Source organism: Staurois parvus, unplaced genomic scaffold, assembly GCF_062004578.1.
Source record: "Staurois parvus isolate SC_StPar_1 unplaced genomic scaffold, SC_StPar_1.0 ptg000470l, whole genome shotgun sequence".
Taxonomy (NCBI): domain Eukaryota; kingdom Metazoa; phylum Chordata; class Amphibia; order Anura; family Ranidae; genus Staurois; species Staurois parvus.
In genome coordinates, this window is record NW_028318266.1 from 5,678,966 (window position 1) to 5,700,443 (window position 21,478).

General features: G+C 40.2%; 1 protein-coding gene across 1 annotated transcript; it reads left to right on the plus strand.

The window, feature by feature from the left end:
* The first annotated feature begins 7,846 nt into the window (after positions 1 to 7,846).
* LOC149452645 (olfactory receptor 5P55-like) lies at positions 7,847 to 8,788 on the plus strand. Its single transcript, XM_089689316.1, has one exon. The coding sequence runs from the start codon at positions 7,847 to 7,849 to the stop codon at positions 8,786 to 8,788; it is 942 nt and encodes a 313-aa protein (XP_089545442.1).
* The last annotated feature ends 12,690 nt before the right edge of the window (positions 8,789 to 21,478 follow it).

Genomic DNA, 21,478 nt, shown 5'->3' on the forward strand with positions numbered 1-21,478 from the left:
AAAAATATCAACCTACAGAGGACTGAATTTAAAGACACCCTGAAAATCAAAGTGAAAAAATGATGCAGCAGGCTATTCTATTTTGCTTAAATTTCATTGCAGTAACTCACAATGGTACACAGTAGTAGGGATGGGCTGTATGTTCAAGTCGCACATAGGTTTGAGTCAAACATTGGCTGTTTGTGTGTTCGGCGAACACACGAACATATGGGACATTTGGCGAACACACGAACATATATGGGGCATTTGGCGTCCCACAATGCAATGCGTTCTGGCAGTGCATTGTGATTGGCCAAAGCATTGCACCTGACCACAGGTCAGGTGCAAAGCTTTGGCCAATCACAACTTGAGTTCACAGGAAGAGCCATAATTGTCCAAAGTCTTAGTGACTTTGGCCAATTATGGCTCAGGGGCTAAGTCCACGCCCCCACACTATATAAGGCTGCTTATACAGTAGCCTTGCGTAGTGTGTTATAGGAGCAGCCTCGTACAGTGTTATACATCCAGCCATGTGCACAGTTATAGGAGCAGTCTTGTGCAGTGTTATAGGTGCAAAAAAAATTAAAAATAAAACAGTTTCTAGTGCACCAAGCACAAACATATTGCATCCAAGCACCAAAATCCCACCCCACACAGAAAATAAAGTGATATAAATCCCGTAAAAAATCCACATCATGTTCGAAAGTCCAAGAAGGAGAGGAAGATGCTCACAGGCAGCTAAGAGAAGGCAAGCACAGTGTCCACAGTGAAAAGTGGTGGTTATGGACATGGTGTATCCTCTGTAGGCAGGGCATGCTGTCCTTTTTTTCCAGTGTTGGCCATATTATTGAGCCACAAAATGCAGAAGCACTGGTGGAGTGGATAACTCAGCCATCCTCATCCTCCTCATCCTCTGTCACCCAGGCTTATAATATTTTGCCTTCTAATCTGAAGAATATATATTTTTCTGATTTTTTTTTAACATATAAAACAGTCATTTTAACAAATATTTTTACATATATTTGTAAATGCATTCCAAAAATGCTGATTTATATTTTTGAAGACATACAGTATATTTAAAATGTATGTTTAAGAATATTTTTCATATATTTTGTAATAAAAACGCATTTCAACATGATATATATATATACCAGAAAGTCACCACTTGCCTTTTACTGGTGAGAAGCCCCATCTAGATGTTTTTCCTCTTCCAGGAAGTGGAAGTAAAAGATGAAGAAGGATAGAGGTGGGTGAAACATGAAACAGAAAAAAGATACAGTACAAGAACCAGTGCAAGATAAGATCAATTAACAACAATAAAGCTGTGAAAACAGTAAAAACAACAAATGTAGTTCAGTCAAAGATATTGTCTACTGAGAATAATGGGGGACTAGGGGACAAACCAATTTAGGCATTTGCCTCTAAAAGAGGTGAGCTGGGTGGGGGGTTCTTTACAATAGGTTGTGCTTATTTTCATAACACCCCAGCTCAATGTGGAAAGCTGGAGGAATTTGAAAGGGCAACAAATAGGGCAGTGAAATAGCAACTCAAAAACAAGGAAATTACTTGTAATGTAGTATCGATTTCCATTCCCAATATGGTCCACCAACAGAATACACACAGTGGGACAAGCGATTGCAGGGTGGCACTTCTTTTTTTCTTGTTACTGAAGATAGATTTGCTTGTGAAATCAAGGAGGCATTTGGCATTCCAGCAACTAAGTGATTGTCATAGCAAATTTATCTCATGTGGGGAGCAGAGAAGGTGTGGGTACTGGATCTGTATGTGAATTAATTGCCTCATAAAGGAATGAAAGTCCACTTCTGAAGCTATGGTTAACACTACCAAATCAAAGATGGGTGTGATTATGTAGAATTAGGTTCATAAATTGTCACTGGCAGGGGCGGACTGACTATTTAGAAACAAGGGCACTGCCCGAGGGCCCAGGGTCAGTAGGGGGCCCCATGAGATGCCCCTGGTATATATACTCACCAGCCACTTTATAAGGTACCCTAGTACCGGGTTGGACCCCCTTTTGCCTTCAGATCTACCTGAATTCTTCATGGCATAGATTAAACAAGGTGTTGGAAACATTCCTCAGAGATTTTTGTCCATATTAACATGATAGCCTCATGCAGTTGCTACAAATTTATTGGCTGCACATCCATGAACCGTTGATCTCAGGATGGATCCATGCTTTCATGTTGTTTACGCCAGATTCTGACACTACCATGTGATTGTTGCAGCTGAAATCGAGAATCATCAGACCAGGTAACATTTTTCCAATCTTCTGTTGTCCAATTTTGGTGAGCCTGTTGGAATTGTAGCCCCTGTTTCCTATTCTTAGCTGACAGGAGTGGCACCCGATGTGGTTTTCTGCAACTGTAACCCATCTGTTTCAAAGTTCGATGTGTTGTGCATTCAGAGATGGTATTTTTCATATCATGGTTGTAAAAAGTGGTTATTTGAGTTCCTATTGCCTTTATATAATCTCAAACCATATGTAACACAGAGAGCTGGTAGATAAAGAAGTACATGGGAGAATGTAGGGTTTTGTTATAGGCAGGGGCGGACTGACGATTTGGAAACTCGGGCACTGCCCGAGGGTCCGGGGTCAGTAGGGGGCCCCATGAGATGCCCCTGGTACCTTTTTCATAGGCTTGTTTGAGTTTGGGCAAGGACACAGGGGCCCCATGATCCCCTATTGCCCGGGGGCCCCATGAGTTGTCAGTCCGCCCCTGGTTGTAGGGCATGAATGAGATGATTAGAAGGTTTACATATGTTATCACACAGTAAATAAGAAGAAATAGAAAGAATACCAAAAATGTTATGTGTGGAATATGAAACCCTTAGAGGTGGACCACTGATTATTTTTTTCATCCATAATCAAAACATAGAACATGTATTTTTCAGGCAATTAATTTATCTGTGCTTAAATTTATTGGGGAAAGGAAGGAAGTAATTATACCACATAGATCCATTGGACATCTTCCCTTGACAATGACAACTGGTCAAAACATGTTGAGTGGGGGCCATTCATCGTCAGTCTTTGGAACACACGCAGGAAGTAAACTGGAAGTCCTGATATAATTGAATGCTGGCATTTTTATTTTTAATCTGATTGCATACCTGAAAGTGTTTTTAAGTTTTACTACTGCAATAAAAATGGCTGCACTATGGCTTTTCATTTTGCTGATTATTCGTGAAGGCCAAAATGCATATGGAAGATTAAAAGGTGCAAAGATCAGGAGCTGGAAGGAAGTGACTTAGAAAGTTGTAAGGCTGCCTGAAAGGACAATGTAAATCTAAGCTATTGTGGACCAACTTATTCAGCTGAGAGGGTCATTGAGATCTGGTGAGTGCACAATCTGAGTGTGAGCACCAAGACAACACAGAATTTGTGTTTTGGGAAGGAGGTGTTTTGTAGTCCACTACTCAAGCTGTGCTGGAGCATATAGTGAGAGTTGGATGAAGAAGCACTGGATTGTTTAGATCAATTTATTTGTGGTTATGTATATATTTTTTAAGTATAAAGGACACGTTGGATGGACTTTGATTTCAGTTAATGTTTTTTTCACTGGATACTCATTACATTTAAAGAGCTGATCATTTATGACATATGTTTTTTCAGATGTTTACTTTGATTATAAGATCATGGTATTTATGTATGTAAGGGGAACACAGCACTTTATTATATTTACTATTAGTGTTGGTATTAGTCCAGAGAATATTTTGAACCTTACTCAGCCCTCCCTCTCATCCACCAATGGGCTACGAATAATTATTTTTCAATATTAATATTATTGCGTTGATATTTCACTACAAAAGACTAAAACATTACCACACCTCTGGGTGTTAGGTATCCGAGGCTGTACACTATTTCTTTGTTATTGTCTCAGCTGAGGGACTTCTTTATTTTTTTTAATTTCCACTTAAAGTCCTGTTAGTTAGACTACTTTACCATTAAACATCTTTACCATTATTCTGGTTCCCTAGATAAAGTATCTTAATCACTAGTATTGCATATTCCTCTCTACAGTAGGTAAACACCCCTCCATGATGTCACATAAGGGGTTAAATATCCCTGAAAAAAGGGTACAAATCCTGCAAGACCTTAGGAAGGAGAACCTTTCCTTTTTTACTTACAGGAAACCAATTTTCTAACCCATTGAATACCTAACTTGACCAATAATTTCTTTCCTTGGGCTTATCATGCTTTTAATTCCTTTTCAAAAACAAAGGGTATCCCCATCCTGATGGAGGATTTAAAACTTACCCAACAGATCCAGATCCAGAAGGCAGGTTCCTTTCCTCAAAGGGAAATTTAAAACCATCTTGATGACATTAGCAAACATACATTTCCCTAATACCGGTCATATATTTTGTTTTTAAAGTGGTAGACAAGCTTGCTTGGTTTGCTTATGGTCGTTTGCTCCTGAGGGGTGATTTCAATATTCCTTTGAACCCACTCCAGGACACTTCTAATGGCAAATCAACCATTGTATTCATCGTATTAAAAATAATTATGGTCTCAATGGGATGTTTGATCTTAGTTGACTCATGGCATATTATACCCATCTGGACAAGACTTTACTTATTTTTTAGCTGCACATAATAAATACTCCCAAACATGTTGTTTAAAAGAAGAGGGTAACAGTCAAAGTCTGTTTTTTTAAATTTATGATTGTACATTCATATGGCTATACAGACTACTCCCCCCTAATATTAATCTTTTTCTGTTCTGATGGATCTTTGATTTTGCATTAATTTGGAGAAAGGAGCTGTTGAGGATTTTTATAGTTAAATTTGCATCATTTACCTTTTTGAAAAATTCTCAGTGGTGTGACAAAAAGGGGTTTATTTACTAAAGCTGGAGAGTGCAAAATCAGACTCCCTTCTGCATAGAAACCAATCAGCTTCCAGGTTTCATTGCCAAAGCTTCATTGAACAAGCTGAGGTTAGAAGCTGATTAGTTTCTATGCAGAAGGGAGTCTGATTTTGGACTCTCCAGCTTTAGTAAATAAACCCCAAAGTGTCAGGGGGACGACCCATGACGTCTTTATGTACAGACAGTGTCGGAACAATCTCATACATGAACTGATGTATTAACACCCCTTGAAAGCCTGAAGGTGCTCATTGAATTGTGGGCCCCTGTGTGTGGCTATACTGCCAAAAAGTCACTCCCCATACTTGGAAGAAGTATCAGAATGTATTTTGGGGTGTAATTCCATGTATACCCAAGTATACCTATAGCATGTGTGAGAAACATCTCATTAAAGTATAAACATTTTTTTTTTAACTTTTGGCAAAAAATAAAATCTTCCATGGATTCAACATGCTTCTCAAAATACCTTGGGGTGTCTACTTTCCAAAAAGGGGTCGTTTAGGGGAGTGATTGAACTGTCCTGGCATTTCAGGGCCTCTAAAAACTTTACATGTATGGCCAGCATTAGGAATTTTTGCCACACTCATGTTCATTCTTTGCACGAAGGTGAAAAACATTATGCGCGCTGATTCCCCCACAGGCCCCCCCTAATACTCACCTGAGTCCCCTCTCGATACAAAGTGAGCATGAGAGCTTTGGCTGTCCTGGGTCTCTAGCCATTGGCTCCCACTACTGTCAAACACAGGGTAGCACAGTGACTAAATGGTTAGCACTTCCGCCTGGCAGTACTAGGTCATTGGTTCGAATCCCAGTCATGGCACCACCTGCCTGGAGTTTGCATGTTCTCCCTGTGCCTGCATGGATTTCCTCCAGGTACTCCGCTTTCTTCCCACATCTCCAAAGACATGCTGGTAGGTTAATTGGCTCCTGTCCAAATTGTCCCTAGTATGTGTATGTATGAATGTGAGTTAGGGACCTTAGATTGTACACCCCTTGAGGGTTAGGGACCCAATGTACAATATATATGGAAAGAGCTCTGTAAATTGACGGCGCTATATAAGTACCTGAAATAAATAAATAAATAATAAATAAATCACAGCCAGTGAGCTGATGGGGAGAGAACGGGGGGGAGGGGGGGCAATCCACAGCTCTACATGTCCTATGGAAACATAGAGCAGATCTCGGGAGCGAGCATGCACCCGTTCTATGATAGCAAGCAGCTTGCTATTGGGGGGCATTATTTAAGGATGAGAGGCCAGGAGTTCTGGCTTGGAACCTGAGAAGAAAAGGATTGGGGGTACGCTATTCAAAACCATTGCACAGAGTATAACATGTTAGTGATTTTTAAAGAAAAAAAAAACAACGCTTTAATCTAACACCATGCCCTTTTTTAGATATTCAAAATGAAAAACAACAAGCAAGACACTATTTAGGTTCTGTACTTGCATGTTCTTTAAAAGAATAAAGCATGGGAAATGTATGGCATATTTTCTCCCCTGAAATGCACTTTAATTAAATTTCACACCAGGACCCTTTTCCTACTTGAAGTATATACAGTAGAGGAAGGCACCATACAGAAGGCCAACAAAGTCTATAAGAAAAAACACAGGGCCAGTGTACCTTATTTGCAAGCACTTGCAAGCTATTATAATGGGACTGAGCAGGGGCAGACTGACAACTCATGGGGCCCCCGGGCAATAGGGGATCATGGGGCCCCTGTGTCCAAACTCAAAAAAGCCTATGAAAAAGGTACCAGGGGCATCTCATGGGGCCCCCTACTGACCCCGGGCTCTCGGGCAGTGCCCGAGTTTCCAAATGGTCAGTCCGTCCCTGGGACTGAGTGATACAGAAGGTATAAATTCTGAAATAATATATAAAGTGTAAAAAGTAAGTACATAGAAGCCAATACATTTTCTTCTTCATGTAGCAATAAATAGTTAGAATGTCATCTACTAAAAGAAAAAAAATCTAAAAATATACATCAATTATTATAGATCCCATGACAATATCAATAAGCATTTCATATTCCCTGTAGCTCCCGTGATTTATTCTGCTTAGCTATAAAAGCCACAACTCCGCTACTCTGTGATCACAACATTCAACATTTACATGGCAAATGTTTATGGGTGAGCTGAATGATGTTGTTATTAATAATAATAATAATAATATTAATAATAATATTTAAACACATAAATGAACATTTTATTTTTTATAGGTTAATGATGATATTTTTAAGATTGTTATGGAGCAAAAAGATTGAAATTGAACGTTTTGCACTGGTAAAATTAAATCATACACATTTTTCAGTCTATACTTTGACAGCTATTTTGCACATTTTTGCTACCCCCGAGCACTGTGATATTTTTTTCTAGCAAACCTGCTTTTATTTTTTATCAGCAATTCCTTAAGTACAATAGCTCAATCACTGGTTTTATCCAGTAAAAAGGTGTCCGAGGAAATCTATACACTATAAAGCACTGCTTCTTTTTGTACTGTCAGAAATAATATTTTATAAAAGTAAACATTACTTAGTTATCACAGCACAGGATGCACCCCGCATTGAAGAAGGAAATTGGTGGAGCCCAACACTACATGTACAATGTCTTTCTTAAAATGAATCAGGTCTAGGTCCGGTATTCCACAATTAGGTGTAAGAACTGTAATATTTTTGTCAGCCAATCATATTATTGTGCCTCATTCAGTTACCACTTGACTGCATCTTAAATTCTGTATTGTGTTGAGTGTATTGGTAATTGTGGAAGCTGCCTTCATTTCTAATGCTACTTAAAATGTTTTTTTATATTTTAAAGCCTTCGTATTTTATTAGCTATTAGTTCATGTTTCTCTTCCTTCCTTGCTCACTCTTTTTTCAACTACTTAAATTTTTTTACTTTCACCCTCTCCCTCAATTAAATTTCAGCGCAAATCATTTGATTGTCTGAATGAACTCGCCCTAAAAAATATATGTTGTACGCTTGGATAATGGATGAGAAAAATAAGACCGTCATTGATGTGATCCACCTCTTAGGGTTTCAGACTCCACATGCTGTAACATTTTTGTTATTATTTTTATTTCTTCTGATATATTATGTGACAATATGTGGAAACCTCCTGATTATCTCACTGGTGTCCTACAGCAAAGCCCTCCATTCTCCCATGTACTTCTTCCTCACCCAACTGTCTGTAACGGATATTTTATTAGCAACGGATGTTCTTCCTACCATGTTTCAGTCTATGTCAGAGAAAAATACCGCCATCATTTCACTTTCTGATTGTTTCACCCAGTTTTTTTTCCTTGCTGTCTCAGAATCCTCGGAGTGTCTTCTGCTGACAGCGATGTCTTACGACAGATATGTGGCCATCTGTAAACCATTACATTATACTTTATTAATGAGTCATCAGCATTGCTGGATAATAGTTATAGCAAGTTGGATTTCAAGTTTTCTTTCTGGATTGCTTTTTACTTTAGAGGTGTCAACGTTACAGTTTTGTGGCCCCAATATTATCGACCATTTTTTCTGCGATCTTGACCCCATTCTAAAACTTTCCTGCTCTGATACAACCATTGTTCAAATAGAAGCAATATCAACAAGTGTAGTTTTTGGTTTTCTCCCAATTAGTATCATCATTGTATCATATGTTTATATTATAGTCACTATTTTTAAAATCCCATCTATTAAAGGTAGACAGAAAGTGTTCTCAACGTGCAGCTCCCACCTAATTGCTGTTTCCATGTATTACGGTACATTAATTTTTGTGTATTTGGTCTCTAGGAGAGGACAGTTATTGAACTTTACTAAATTCCTATCAATACTGTACACCGCGTTAATCCCGTTGATGAATCCAATTATATACAGCCTAAGAAATAAGGATTTGAAACAAGTTGTAGGTAGAATTGTCAACAAGCTGCATTTACATCCTTGATACATTTTACAGGTATGAAAGTTGTAATTGAATAATATTACCTCCCCCACCCTTCTGGTTCTCTGGAGGTATATCCTCAAATCATGGGTCTCCATCAAGACTTTACCCAGTATAAATCTGCCCTTCAAATATACAATTTTTGCCTCCACACTGCCAATCATGTAACAGCACCCCCATTCTTTGGTAGCATCCACAATCCACATAATCTACGTTCTGTTCCACTTCTTCCTAACAGCAGTCTCCATTTATTATGTGCCCTTGGAATGCTTGTTCTGTAACAAACTCACCTCTGTACATCGCCTTTTTATAACAAACGTACCAGCTGTTACTGAAACCTGGCTTCAAGAATTTGACTCTGCCTCTACTGCTGCCCTCTCGCTTGGTGGCCTCCTTTGGATTCACTCTCCCAGACCCAGTGGATGGAAGGGAGTTGGAGTTGGAATCCTAATATCCCCACTAAACAACATTAGGGTTTTTCACTCACCTCCCTCCCTGTCCCTTGGATCAATTGATGCTCACTGTATTCATCTATTTTTGCCATTTTCTTTGAAAAAAGCTGAGATCTACTGGTTTTCTGGATGGATATTAAGCTTCCTTGATGACTTGCCAGACTAACCTACTTTCTCTCTTTTCCCACAGTCTTTCTCTCTGGTGCAGTGGCAGATTGACAATTCATGGGGCCCCCAGGCAATAGGGGATCATCGGGCCCCTGTGTACTTGCCCAAACTCAAAAAAGCCTATGAAAAAGGTACCAGGGGCATCTCATGGGGCCCCCTACTGATCCCGGGCCCTCGGGCAGTGCCCGAGTGGTCAGTCCGCCCCTGCTCTGGTGTCATTATCCCTGTTAGTATAAACACTCCAGGCAACTTCTAAAATTCTCAGCCCAACCTCCTCTTTTGAACTAAAACAATAGACACATGCTTCTACTCTGCTGGCAGCTCCCTTGACCTTGCATTCTCCAATTTATGCATTTCTTGAAACCTCTCCAACAATCTTTTCCACCTCTATGATCCCTACCTTATTAGCATCACTCTTTCCCCCTCTTCCACCTGTTCTTCCTTCAACTGCCTAACATTTAGCCATAGGAGCCTTCACCACTGTAACCCTTCCCCTCTATAACTTGCAACAGATTACCGCTGTGATACAATCTCACCCGTGTCTTGCCCCAACCTAGCCAGTTCCATCTACAACAGTTCAATCTAATAATTCCTGGACACACTAGTCCCCCTCACTACACACAGAATCATGCCCCAACCAATGCAACTTTTGCAGACAGATACTAGAAGTCTCAAAAAGCGTAGCCACTCTCGTGAGCATCTGTCCAAGCCCCGGCAAGTCTTTACCCAGTATAAATCTGCCCTCCAAATATACAATTTTTGCCTCCACACTACCAATCTATTTTATCACTCTCAATAACACCCTCTTATGAGGTCCCCTTCATCCCTTCAGCTCTTTTCTACCTTTAACTCTCTACTTTGTCCTTCACTGCTTCTACCTACTAACTCAACTCAGGAGAATGCAAATCACTTAAAAAAATGGATTGATGTAATTTTTCATGAGAACTCCACTGTACAGATATCTCTGTCTCCCACACCTACTATTCCATGTCCACCTGCACACTGAATACTTTCCTTATTTAGCCCTGCTACCAGGGGTGGACTGACAACTGATGGGGCCCCCGGGCAATAGGGGATCATGGGGCCCCTGTGTCCTTGCCCAAACTCAAAAAATCTATGGAAAAGGTACTAGGGGCATCTCATGGGGCCCCCTACTGACCTCGGGCCCTCGGGCAGTGCTCGAGTTTCCAAATGGTCAGTCCGCCCCTGCCTGCTACTATATAGGGGGTCTCTAAACTTTTTTTCTAATGCCTACCTAACCATCTGCCCCCAAACCTTGCTCCCTTGCATATACTATGGTCACCCTCTTGCTCTATCCTACACTCTCACATCTTCAGTCTCTCCCTCTTTACTGGCATTTTCACTAAACTTAGAAAACAGACACTTGCTATGGGAGCATTAGTGTGGGCTTGCTCCTGAGCCGCACTCTTTGTGTCATCGACACACACAACATGGCTTTCTCCAGCATCCCACTCTATCTTTACTGGCTGTTATTGACAGCAGCAGGAGCCAATGGCCGCCCACTGCTGTCTCTGAGCTAATGAGGAAGGAGAAAGCATAGAGCTGTAACGAGAGAGGGCTCAGGTAAATATAAGGGGGGGTTGTGGGGGGAACTTGCACGCAGAAAGTTTTTTAACTTAACACAGAAAATGCATTGAGGTAAAGAAACTTATACCTTTAAAACCACCTTAGGGCTTTGAAAATAGAACATACCATCAATGATCATATGTGGGGGAACCTTGCAAAGAACACTTTGTCATTTTTAAAAAAAAAAAAAAAAAAAAAACTGATAATGATAAAGTTTAAAGAGGTTAAACATTTTTTTTTCCCATAAAGTTTATTAGAAAACTCAGAGCATACAATAGGTACAGGTAATACAAGGTATCAGTCGGAAATACAATAGGAGGTAATACACATACAGCAAACAAAAAGATACATAGCAATACATAGACAAAGAATGAGATGGAAGTCATCCCAGGGCGAGGTTAAACATTTTTAAACTTCTTTCAGCTCCTTTTTTTGCAAACAGGTTTAATCATGGAAAACCAAAGTTTCCCCTTTTTTTTTAAACTTAGGAAAGAGGAAAAGGAGTACAAAAAAATGTTTTGTCTTGCTGTAGTAGGTAAATGTATTCATGTATTCACTAAAAAGAAGTATGCTTATTTCTGAGTGAACTGTCTTTAAATTTCTATGATCTGGATTTTCCCTAAGAACAATGTATACAGTTTATATTGAATGGTACCTAACTTTCTGTGGTGGAGCAAAATCTCTACTTGGAGGAAATGCCATTGGCTCTTGTTGGAGATCGTTTTTGTCTTTTATAGAGATACTCTTTCACCTCCATTTCTTGGTCCTCATGGTAAAACTGCATGTACTGGGCTCAAAACACAGATGGGGCATATCCACTAATGCAGAATTCCACTACATCCTGAGGTGATCCTGATTTGGATGTCCGAAAATTGCTGAAGAGCAACATCCAGACCTGCAGCAACTGCTAGTTACAATATTTTTTTTTTTAAACAACCCTGATGTTGTGCTTACAAAGACTGTATACCTTGCTCTTTATGTTTCAAAGAGGACCTGTCCGATCACCTGAAATGATGAGGAAGAAGAGTCTGTAGGCCTGAATAACTGTCCAGCTCCTGTTGGTAACCAATATCAAAAGGACATTTAGCAGGATGTAGAGTAGAGCCTTGACAGTTTCAGTCAACCTCATTTTACGACCGAGGAGGAAATAGTTGTCCAATGTCTGTTTCTAGTATGCCTAATGGAAGTGTTTTTTGCTGGTTACTTGGAAAATTCATTTAAACAGTTCTATAACTCCTGTTCTATTGTATATGGTTTCATTGTAACATACTAGATTTTGTTGACAGCTGATTGGATCAACACAGCTTCTTCCTTAGCTGAATAGACATTGATTTTGATAAGAGAAGAGTCTCTATTCCTTCAGGAAAGCAACCACATTTTAATCGGCTGCCAATGGGCCACAACAGACCAGAAAATGCAACTTTACAATTTTTCCAGGCCCCAAAAACCAAAACACATGGTAGTACATTGTCGTGCGTTGTGGAGTTGGCGTACTCCCGCACATGCGCAGTTCGCGCACTTGCAGAGGCGCGATCTGTCACCGGCCGTGTAGCTCGGACACGGCCGATGACAGATCTGAGTATCGGCCCCCATTGCCGGTACCGTGTGACCTGTTGTGACCAATCACAGCAGGTCACATGACAGTTGTATACAATGGATGGCTTCATTCAATCCATCCATTGTATACTAGTGTCTAGCTGTGAATGGTCCCAGAGATCACATGCACATGTCATGTGATTAGCTGTGGCCAAATCACAGCTAAGCACAAAAAAAATAAACCCTGAATGAATCGATGTCATTCAGGTAAATGCTTGCTTATAGCAAAGTAATTCTTTGCTATAAGCAAATTTGTGTAAAAAAAAAAATACTGATAACTTCCCCAAAGTAGTACAATGTTACTATGGTAACATTGTACTACTTTGGTCATAGTGAAATACGAAAAAAAAAATCTTAAAAAAAGAAAAAAACTGTAATAAAAAATTTTAAATAATAAAAAAAAGAAAAAAATATATATTTTTTTTTCACACTGTCACCAGTCAGTGTCCCTGTTCACCGCCATGCCAGTTATATGATGATGCTGTACTGCACTGGTGACAGTATGTAAAAAAAAATAGTGAAATTAATTTTTTATATTTTTTCATTTTCTGAAAAATTATGACAAAAAAAATACAACTTCAAAAAACTCGCCATGCCTCTTATGAAGTACGTCGGACTGTCTACTCTGCAAAAAGGGGTTATTTGGGGGATATCTGTGCTGTCCTGACATTTGGGGGATATCTGTACTGTTCTGACATTTGGGGGATATCTGTACTGTTCTGACATTTGGGGGATATCTGTACTGTCCTGACATTTGGGGGATATCTGTACTGTTCTGACATTTGGGGGATATCTGTACCGCTCTGACATTTGGGGGATATCTGTACTGTCCTGACATTTGGGGGATATCTGTACTGTCCTGACATTTGGGGATATCTGTACTGTCCTGACATTTGGGGGATATCTGTACTGTTCTGACATTTGGGGGATATCTGTACTGTCCTGACATTTGGGGGATATCTGTACTGTCCTGACATTTGGGGGATATCTGTACTGTTCTGACATTTGGGGGGATATCTGTACTGTCCTGACATTTGGGGGGATATCTGTACTGTTCTGACATTTGGGGATATCTGTACTGTTCTGACATTTGGGGGATATCTGTACTGTTCTGACATTTGGGGGATATCTGTACTGTTCTGACATTCTTGGACCTCAAGAAATTAGATTGGCTGTCAGTACTTCAAGATTGATCAATATTCAGATCTATACCATCGTTTGTGAACTCTATAACTTTCCTACAAACTAAATAATACATCCTAATTTGGGTTATTTTCACCAAAGACATGTAGCAGAATACATCTCGGCCTAAATTTATGAAGAACAATTATTTATTTGTAAACTTTTATAACAGAAACAAAAAAAATGTGTTTTTTTTTCAAAATTTCTGGTCTTTTTTTGTTAATTTAGCAAAAAATAAAAACCCCGGCAATGATTAATTACCACCAAAAGAAAGATCTAGTTGTGTGAAGAAAATGATAAAATTTTAGCTTGGGTACAATGTTGTATGACCGCGCAATTGTCATTCAAAGTGTGAGAGCGCCGAAACATGAAAAATGGCCTGGGCAGGAAGGGGGAAAATTGCCCGGTATTGAATTGGTTAAGTACCATTTTAATTAATATTATTTTTGTATTAGATTATGTTGTAATTTAACTATTTTTAGATGGGCAATATTGTTGTATTTACAGGTTAATGTTTGTTTTTGGAACATAACGCATATCATGAGTTTACCTAGGGTTGGGGTTTTAAGATCAGCATTCTAGGATTTTTAATAATATTAATAATTTCTGTGTTGTTAGCAGCTGTATTTGGGATGGTTAATTGACACATTTAAAAGATGCAAGATTCATATTTCGGTGGCACAGTGGCTTAGTGGTTAGCACTTCCGTCTGGCAGTACTAGGGTCGTTGGCTCAAATCCCAACCACGGCACCACCTGCCTGGTGTTTGCATGTTCTCCTTGTGCCTGCGTGGTTTCCTCCCACACACCAAAGACATGCTGGTAGGTTAATTGGCTCCTGTCTAAATTGTCCCTAGTATGTGTATGTATGAATGTGAGTTAGGGACCTTAGATTGTATGCCCCTTGAGGGTTGGGACTGAAGTGAATGTACAATATATATATATATATAAGTAAAGTGCTGTGTAAATTGACGGCACTATATAAGTACCTGAGATAAATAAATAAATATTTCAGGAAGTAGGTAGGGTTGTGCATGACTGCTGCTGATGGCATCCAAGTTGATGAAATGCATTGGTTGGAGCCTACACACATTGAGGTCATCACGTTCCAGGGAAGGAGGAGAGCACAGTAAGAATAGATGTCCTGGAGTAGCTCTGGGTACTCCTCCAGACCACAAAATTGTAGCCATTTCACCCTAACTGCTGGGATAGCACTTTTTTTTATTCTAAGCGTCTCTCCATTTTTATTCTTAAAGTAGAACTATAGGCAAAACCTTTTTTTCATTTGAGATAGATTAGAGTAACTCCTGTCTGATTTTTTTTTTTCATCATCTGTGTCCCATTGTGGAGATTTTTCTTCACTTCCTGTCCCATAGCAAAAGAGAAGTGAGAGGAAATCTCTGCAAATTCCTTGGAGACCCCCAGCTCACCCGCACTAGTTTCCCCATTGGACAATCCCCCCTCTATTTCTTTTCTGGGAACAATCCAAATTTTGGGATTTTTTTTGCTTTAACTTTCAGTGATAATGGTAAACTAGACTAATAGAGAGGGTGAATCTCCCTAACGAGGACACAATAAAAACTGACAGGTGTTCTAATTCTTCTGCACTCTATCCCGAACTGAAAAAAAAAAGTTTTAGTTATACTTTAATACATTTTGTTACACCGTGACGGTTCACCTTTTTGGTTCAATATGTTGTCCTTGAGATTTTCTGGTGGTTATCATCTGTCATAAAAGCTAAATGAGTTTGTAATTAAAGTACTTTGACATCACTTTATTGATTTAGCTGGTCATTTTAATCTGGTGGGTTAGTTTCTATTGGGGCGTGGTCAGGGGCAGACTGACAACTCATGGGGCCCCCGGGCAATAGGGGATCATGGGGCCCCTCTGTCCTTGCCCAAGCTCAAAAAAGCCTATGAAAAAGGTACCAGGGGCATCTCATGGGGTCCCCTACTGACCCGGGCCTTCGGGCAGTGCCCGAGTATTCAGATGGTCAGTCCGCCCCTGGGCGTGGTACAGATTTGTGGTAAATTGAAGTGGTTTATAGAAGACGAAATACTGATTAAGTGGATGCTGTAGCTGTGACTGTCTTCTGGGCCATTTCTCGGCACAAGATAGAGAGACCTTTTTGTGGAATCATTTTGTTGGTTCCACACTTTGATACCTCAACAGGAGAAGCTCATCAGAGATCCTGTCCAGATGTCTTGGTTGATCTAAGTGCTGGATTGCGGGATGTGGTATCCTTTTTAATTTCTTACTGACCTTTGTTAGACAACCTTATCATTTGTTCACCCAGTTGGATCACTGATGGGTCTGTTTGTACAGATGATTCCTGGAACTAACCAGCAAGGATCTTCTGAATTTCTGTTTTTATGAATGGCGATAATATTGTCTATGGCTTTTCACCTTTTTTTTTCACCCTGAAGAAGATTCAAACTATAAATCCAATGAATTGAAACGCATTGGAGTTTTCCTCTTTGGTGAAATGCAGCCTAATCATCGCCATTTGCATTCAACAATTATGTTTCATGTATCGTGTCCATATCGTTAGTATTGATGTATTATGTTCAATAAATTTGTATTTTTTTTATATAAGATTTTTTCTTATGTAGTTTTGGTGCTAAAAAAGTCTCTTTTCTTCTGTATGTTTTTTTTTAATGGAAATACTGATTAAATAAAAGCTGGATTCAGAGCACTAAATAATTAGATGTGTTATTATTTGCATAGATTGTTTCCTGGACAGTTCAGCAAATGTTTGAAGCACATTATATGCAATTTTGTGGAGCATGTTTTATATATTTGCAAATTAATGTTATATATTTGCGCATTAAGGTATAAAGTGTACATTTATATCTCTGTCTACTGGGGGATGTGTACTGTATGTTTGTGTGCTGTGGTGTTGTTCAATTAACCTCCCTAGCGGTCTGATTATGTCCATATTTCTGTGCTCAAAGCGGTACATTTTTTTGCATGGAAATATGTAGTTTTTTATTGTAGGCCTGTAATTTTTAGGAATAACTCACTGAAATCTGTCCGAACAAGAGTCTAGTAAACATCCCGGGGAGCATAAAGTTTGAAACACAAAATCATAAATTATAATTTAATAAATAATCATAAATAATAATATAATAATAATAAAGTTAATTCAATAATATAATCAAACCAAAAACACTGAAACGTGAAATATAGCGCCAAGTTCGCACATCGCTGAGCAAAGTCGCAGAATCGTGTTCAGTGTCTGATGAGGAATTTCCCCCACGAATCATTATCACTCAATTCTGCAAGTGGTTCTGATTTACTATCGCTGTTCTCTAGCCGGTCTAAAACCGCTTTTGACCTAAAGGGACGCTTTTTGGACGCCATGGACGTTTCTCAGTTTCCAGGCAGAAGGAACAGTAAAAATGCAGGCAGGGCGCCGGACAAAGCACTCGGGACAAAATGTATGTGAAATGGTTTGATACAGGAATGGAATACTATGTGATTTTAGTGTATTGAGTGAATGTCACTTTTTTTCAATTACAAATTTCCCGCCGGTTCCGTCCCCCGACGTCGCAGGGGACGGAACCCAGAAGACAGATGCCGGCATCCGCAGGAAGACATTACAGGGGACACTGCAGGAGGGACATCGCGGGAGCGCAGGACAAGGTAAGAGAAGAATAGATGCCGGAGCAACGCCGCATTGTAAGCCTGAGTGTAGCTCGGGGTTACCGCTTTTGGTACTGAAACTTTACCCCGATCTACACTTGGGAATACCATCAGGGAGGCTACAGTGACACCCCAACTAACAGATACAGTGGGCGTGATCAGCAGTGACGTCACCACGTACGCCGCGACCACATGGCTGGACCATGTGACCGCTACTACGAGATTTGCTATCTACAGAGTGGGTGGTGAGACGTACACTGAAATAGCTAGTGGTTTTTGCTGTGGCTACACCTATCATTGAATGCTTTTTGTATTTTTATATAATGTGAGTTTTAGTCTAAGGGGGGTATTTGTTGGCAATAAACTTATAAACGGTATTATGCCATAGCGAGTGTTCTTTATTTACCCACATATGGAATTTGAACTATACTTACCTTGATGGAGTTTGAGCTGGATTAACCATCTGATGAATCACCATTATTACATCTGAGCCAATCTGGTTTAATGAATCTCCACATCTATTGGTATCTGATTTCAAGCTGATTAATCACCAGCATCAGGTGAGTTTGCACTTTGATGGGGTGTTGAGCATATCAGAGATCACGGTTGTGGTGGATACTTTTTGAAAGAAAGATTTGAACTTTACTTTATATTATGAACTGATATTTTTGGTCTGGTGGAAGTGTTATTTATTATTTATTTATTTGTTTATTTTTATTGTTTATGTATTATTTATATTTATTTATAAATTTTTTATTATTTTATATTTCACATAATTTTGGAGATTGTATTGCATCTCATTAGTGAGCGCTGTTTATGGCGGTCTTTACTAATAGCTACAGTTGCAAATTAAAATCTCCACTCTGTGTTAAAACTATGGATGTGCTGTCTTTCAAGTGAATGATTGTAATGCAACAAATATAAACAGGCAAAAGTTCACGTTAAGTGTTTGAGGAAATGAGAAAAAAAAAAGTTGGTCTTGACATGCATAAAAAATACTTTATTTGCAATTTTTTCAAATACAATTTTTTCACTCATCTTTCTGAAGTTTAGCTGTGGCCATCAGCAGTATATCTTCTATTAGGGATATACAGTATGGTATCATATGTATGTAGCACCCTCCTAGACAGGTGTTAGGCAGTGGTGTATTTAGTATTTTGTGCTGCCCTAGGCAACACAAAAATCAGACACCCCCCTCTCCGGCCTGACACCAACCAACACCAGACCCCCCCCCCCGCAGAGACAGCCTGACAGTGACCAACAACACTCCTGCCCCATCCCCACCCCCAACCAAGAGATCCTTCCACTAACTCCCACCCCAACCCAGCGAAAGAGAGAAAGACACACCTTCACAGCTCTGGACATCCCCATGAGTGAAAATCGGGCTCTGCATACACCATCAAGCAGCCCGCAACCTCTCTCAGATCCCACCTGGTCCCCATGCCTCATATGTCCCTTCTTCCAGGGGGCAGTGCTACCCCCCCCCTGAAAAATGCTGCCCTAGGCAAATGCCTTGTTTGCCTTGTAGTAAATACACCCCTGGTGTTAGGTTTAGATTTAGTTAGATTTAGCTTGTGGTTTTGATAGGTAAATTTAGTTATCATAATGTAGTCAGTGTGACTGTGATTGTTGTCAGGCAAAAGCATACCTTGTACACTGTAATCAGTGCTGCTGTGTTCTGCTAGTGAGGTCTGCTCCGTGTGATCAGCTGCTGTCAGCCTAATAGCTCCCTCTGCATTCAGAAAGCTTGAGAACCTTCTGGATGATAGGTGAGCTATGCAGATGGCAGCATGAATATTGATACAGTTCCAGGCAATGCTGCTGGATCTACTGCCTTAGACCTCAGGTGGATGACCTGAGGGCCTGAATGCTAAGACCTCTTCTAAGAGCTGACTGAGGGGCTGTCTACTGAAGATCTGGTTTAGGCCATCTACCCTTGGGCTTCGTGAATATAGACACCACTAAAGGATCTTAGAGACTGTGTGTAACTTCCACCCTTCTGATGTTAGGGAGTTATTATTATTTATTATATTATTATACAGTATTTATATAGCGCCAACAGTTTGCTCAGCGCTGTACAGTATAATGGGAGACAGTACACGAGACAGTACAGTAACAATACGATTCAATACACGAGGGGTTCGAGGGCCCTGCTCCTTGGAGCTTACAATCTAGGAGGGAGGGGCTAGTGGTACAGGAGGAAATAGCTGGGGGGGATGGAGTGGTTGGAAGAGTAGAGGAGTTCAGTATTAGCTGAGGGTGGGGTAGGCTTCCCTGAAGAGATATGTTTTCAGAGTGCACCTAAAGGTGAGCAGAGTAGGTGATAGTCTGATGGACTGGGGTAGGGAGTTCCAGAGGATGGGGGAAGCCCTGGAGAAGTCCTGGAGACGGGCATGGGAGGAGGAGACCAGGGAACTAGAAACTAGGAGGTCTTGTGAGGAGCGGAGAGTACGTTTTGGGTGGTATTTGGATACCAGATCGGTGATGTAGTTTGGGGCAGTATTATGAACAGCTTTATACGTCAATGTTAGCATTTTAAATTTTATCCATTGGGCAATTGGAAGCCAGTGAAGGGATTGGCAGAGGGGGGTGGCAGATACGGAGCAGTTAGTAAGGTGGATGAGTCTGGCCGCAGCATTCAAGATAGACTAAAGTGGGGATAGCCTGCGGTGAGGTAAGCCGATGAGGAGGGAGTTACAGTAGTCAAGTCATGATATAATAAGGGAGTGAATGAGTTGCTTAGTGGTTTCTGGGGTTAAGAACGGACGTATTTTGGAGATGTTGCGGAGGTGAAGTCTACATGAGTTTGTCAGCGATTGGACCTGGGGCTGGAACGACAGAATGGAGTCTAGGATGACACCTAGTACTTTGGCTTGAGGGGTGGGACTTATGGTGGTGTTGTTGGTCTTGATGGAGAAGTGGGGGGGGGGGGGCGCAGGCTGGGTGGAAAACTAGGAGTTCAGTTTTGGAAAGATTTAGTTTAAGGAAGTGGAGTGACATCCAATCCAATATGTTGCTCAGTAGGCTTGTGATACGGGCGGAGACTGAAGGGTGAGGTGAGGGGTAGAGAGATAGATTTGCGTGTCGTCGGCATAGAGATGGTAGTTGAAGCCGTGTTAGCTTCGGGCCTAGTTAAAAGGGGACTCCGGCTGGTGTTTGGAAGAGCTTTGTCCACTTAATCTCCTACCTAAAAGGACTGCTATGATTACTACTACTACAACTGCTGCCTTAAAGCCAAAGTCCTCTGCTTATTTCAAGCACGGACATCATCACAGCTTAACCGAAAGAATACCTAAAGTCCTCAACTGTATATAGTTAGTGTTTTTGGAGTATCCCCAAAATAAAAACAAAAACAACACCCCTAGACTGGTCATTGAAGAAACATGTGAATGAGCCTGTGTGCTTAGCTGTGGGGCAAAGCTTTTGGGGAAGACCTGGACAGCATTCCTTCAGCTCCTACGGGAGTTGAGCTTCATGTACAACATGCTTTATTTCCATTCTAGGTGGATATTGAATTCACAAATTTTACCTCTACTCCTGGAAAAAATACATACTGTACAATTGTGGTACAACGAGTGGCCCAGTGCACAAAATAAAACAAAAGATAAATAAATACATAAAGTTGTATATGAGGTCTTGCTAACATTGCCAATTTTATTTATTAGCAATTTGCTTCTGATATCTCTAGTCGGTTCAACTTAGCAGTGCCTTGAAACAGGAAGACCATAACGCGTTATTGCTGATATTGCATAAATACTGTAAAAAAAAATTACAAAATTACAAATGTTCTTCTTTCATCCTCATTGCCCTCTTTCACTGATGTAAGAATGAGAAAAATGAATGGATTAAATGTAAAATGGATATATAGACCCCCCCCCGTTGCCTATTCTATGTTTGACTACTATAATATGCATATGGTGGCACTGTCCTAAAACTCACTGGTCTTGAATCTGTGTATATAACATGATTAGATCAGTTCTGAATCATAACTTGATTTGGTACCCCTTGGAAGAGTTGATACATAGGCCAGTCTCTGACCTCTGCAGATTCCAAAGGAAACTAGTG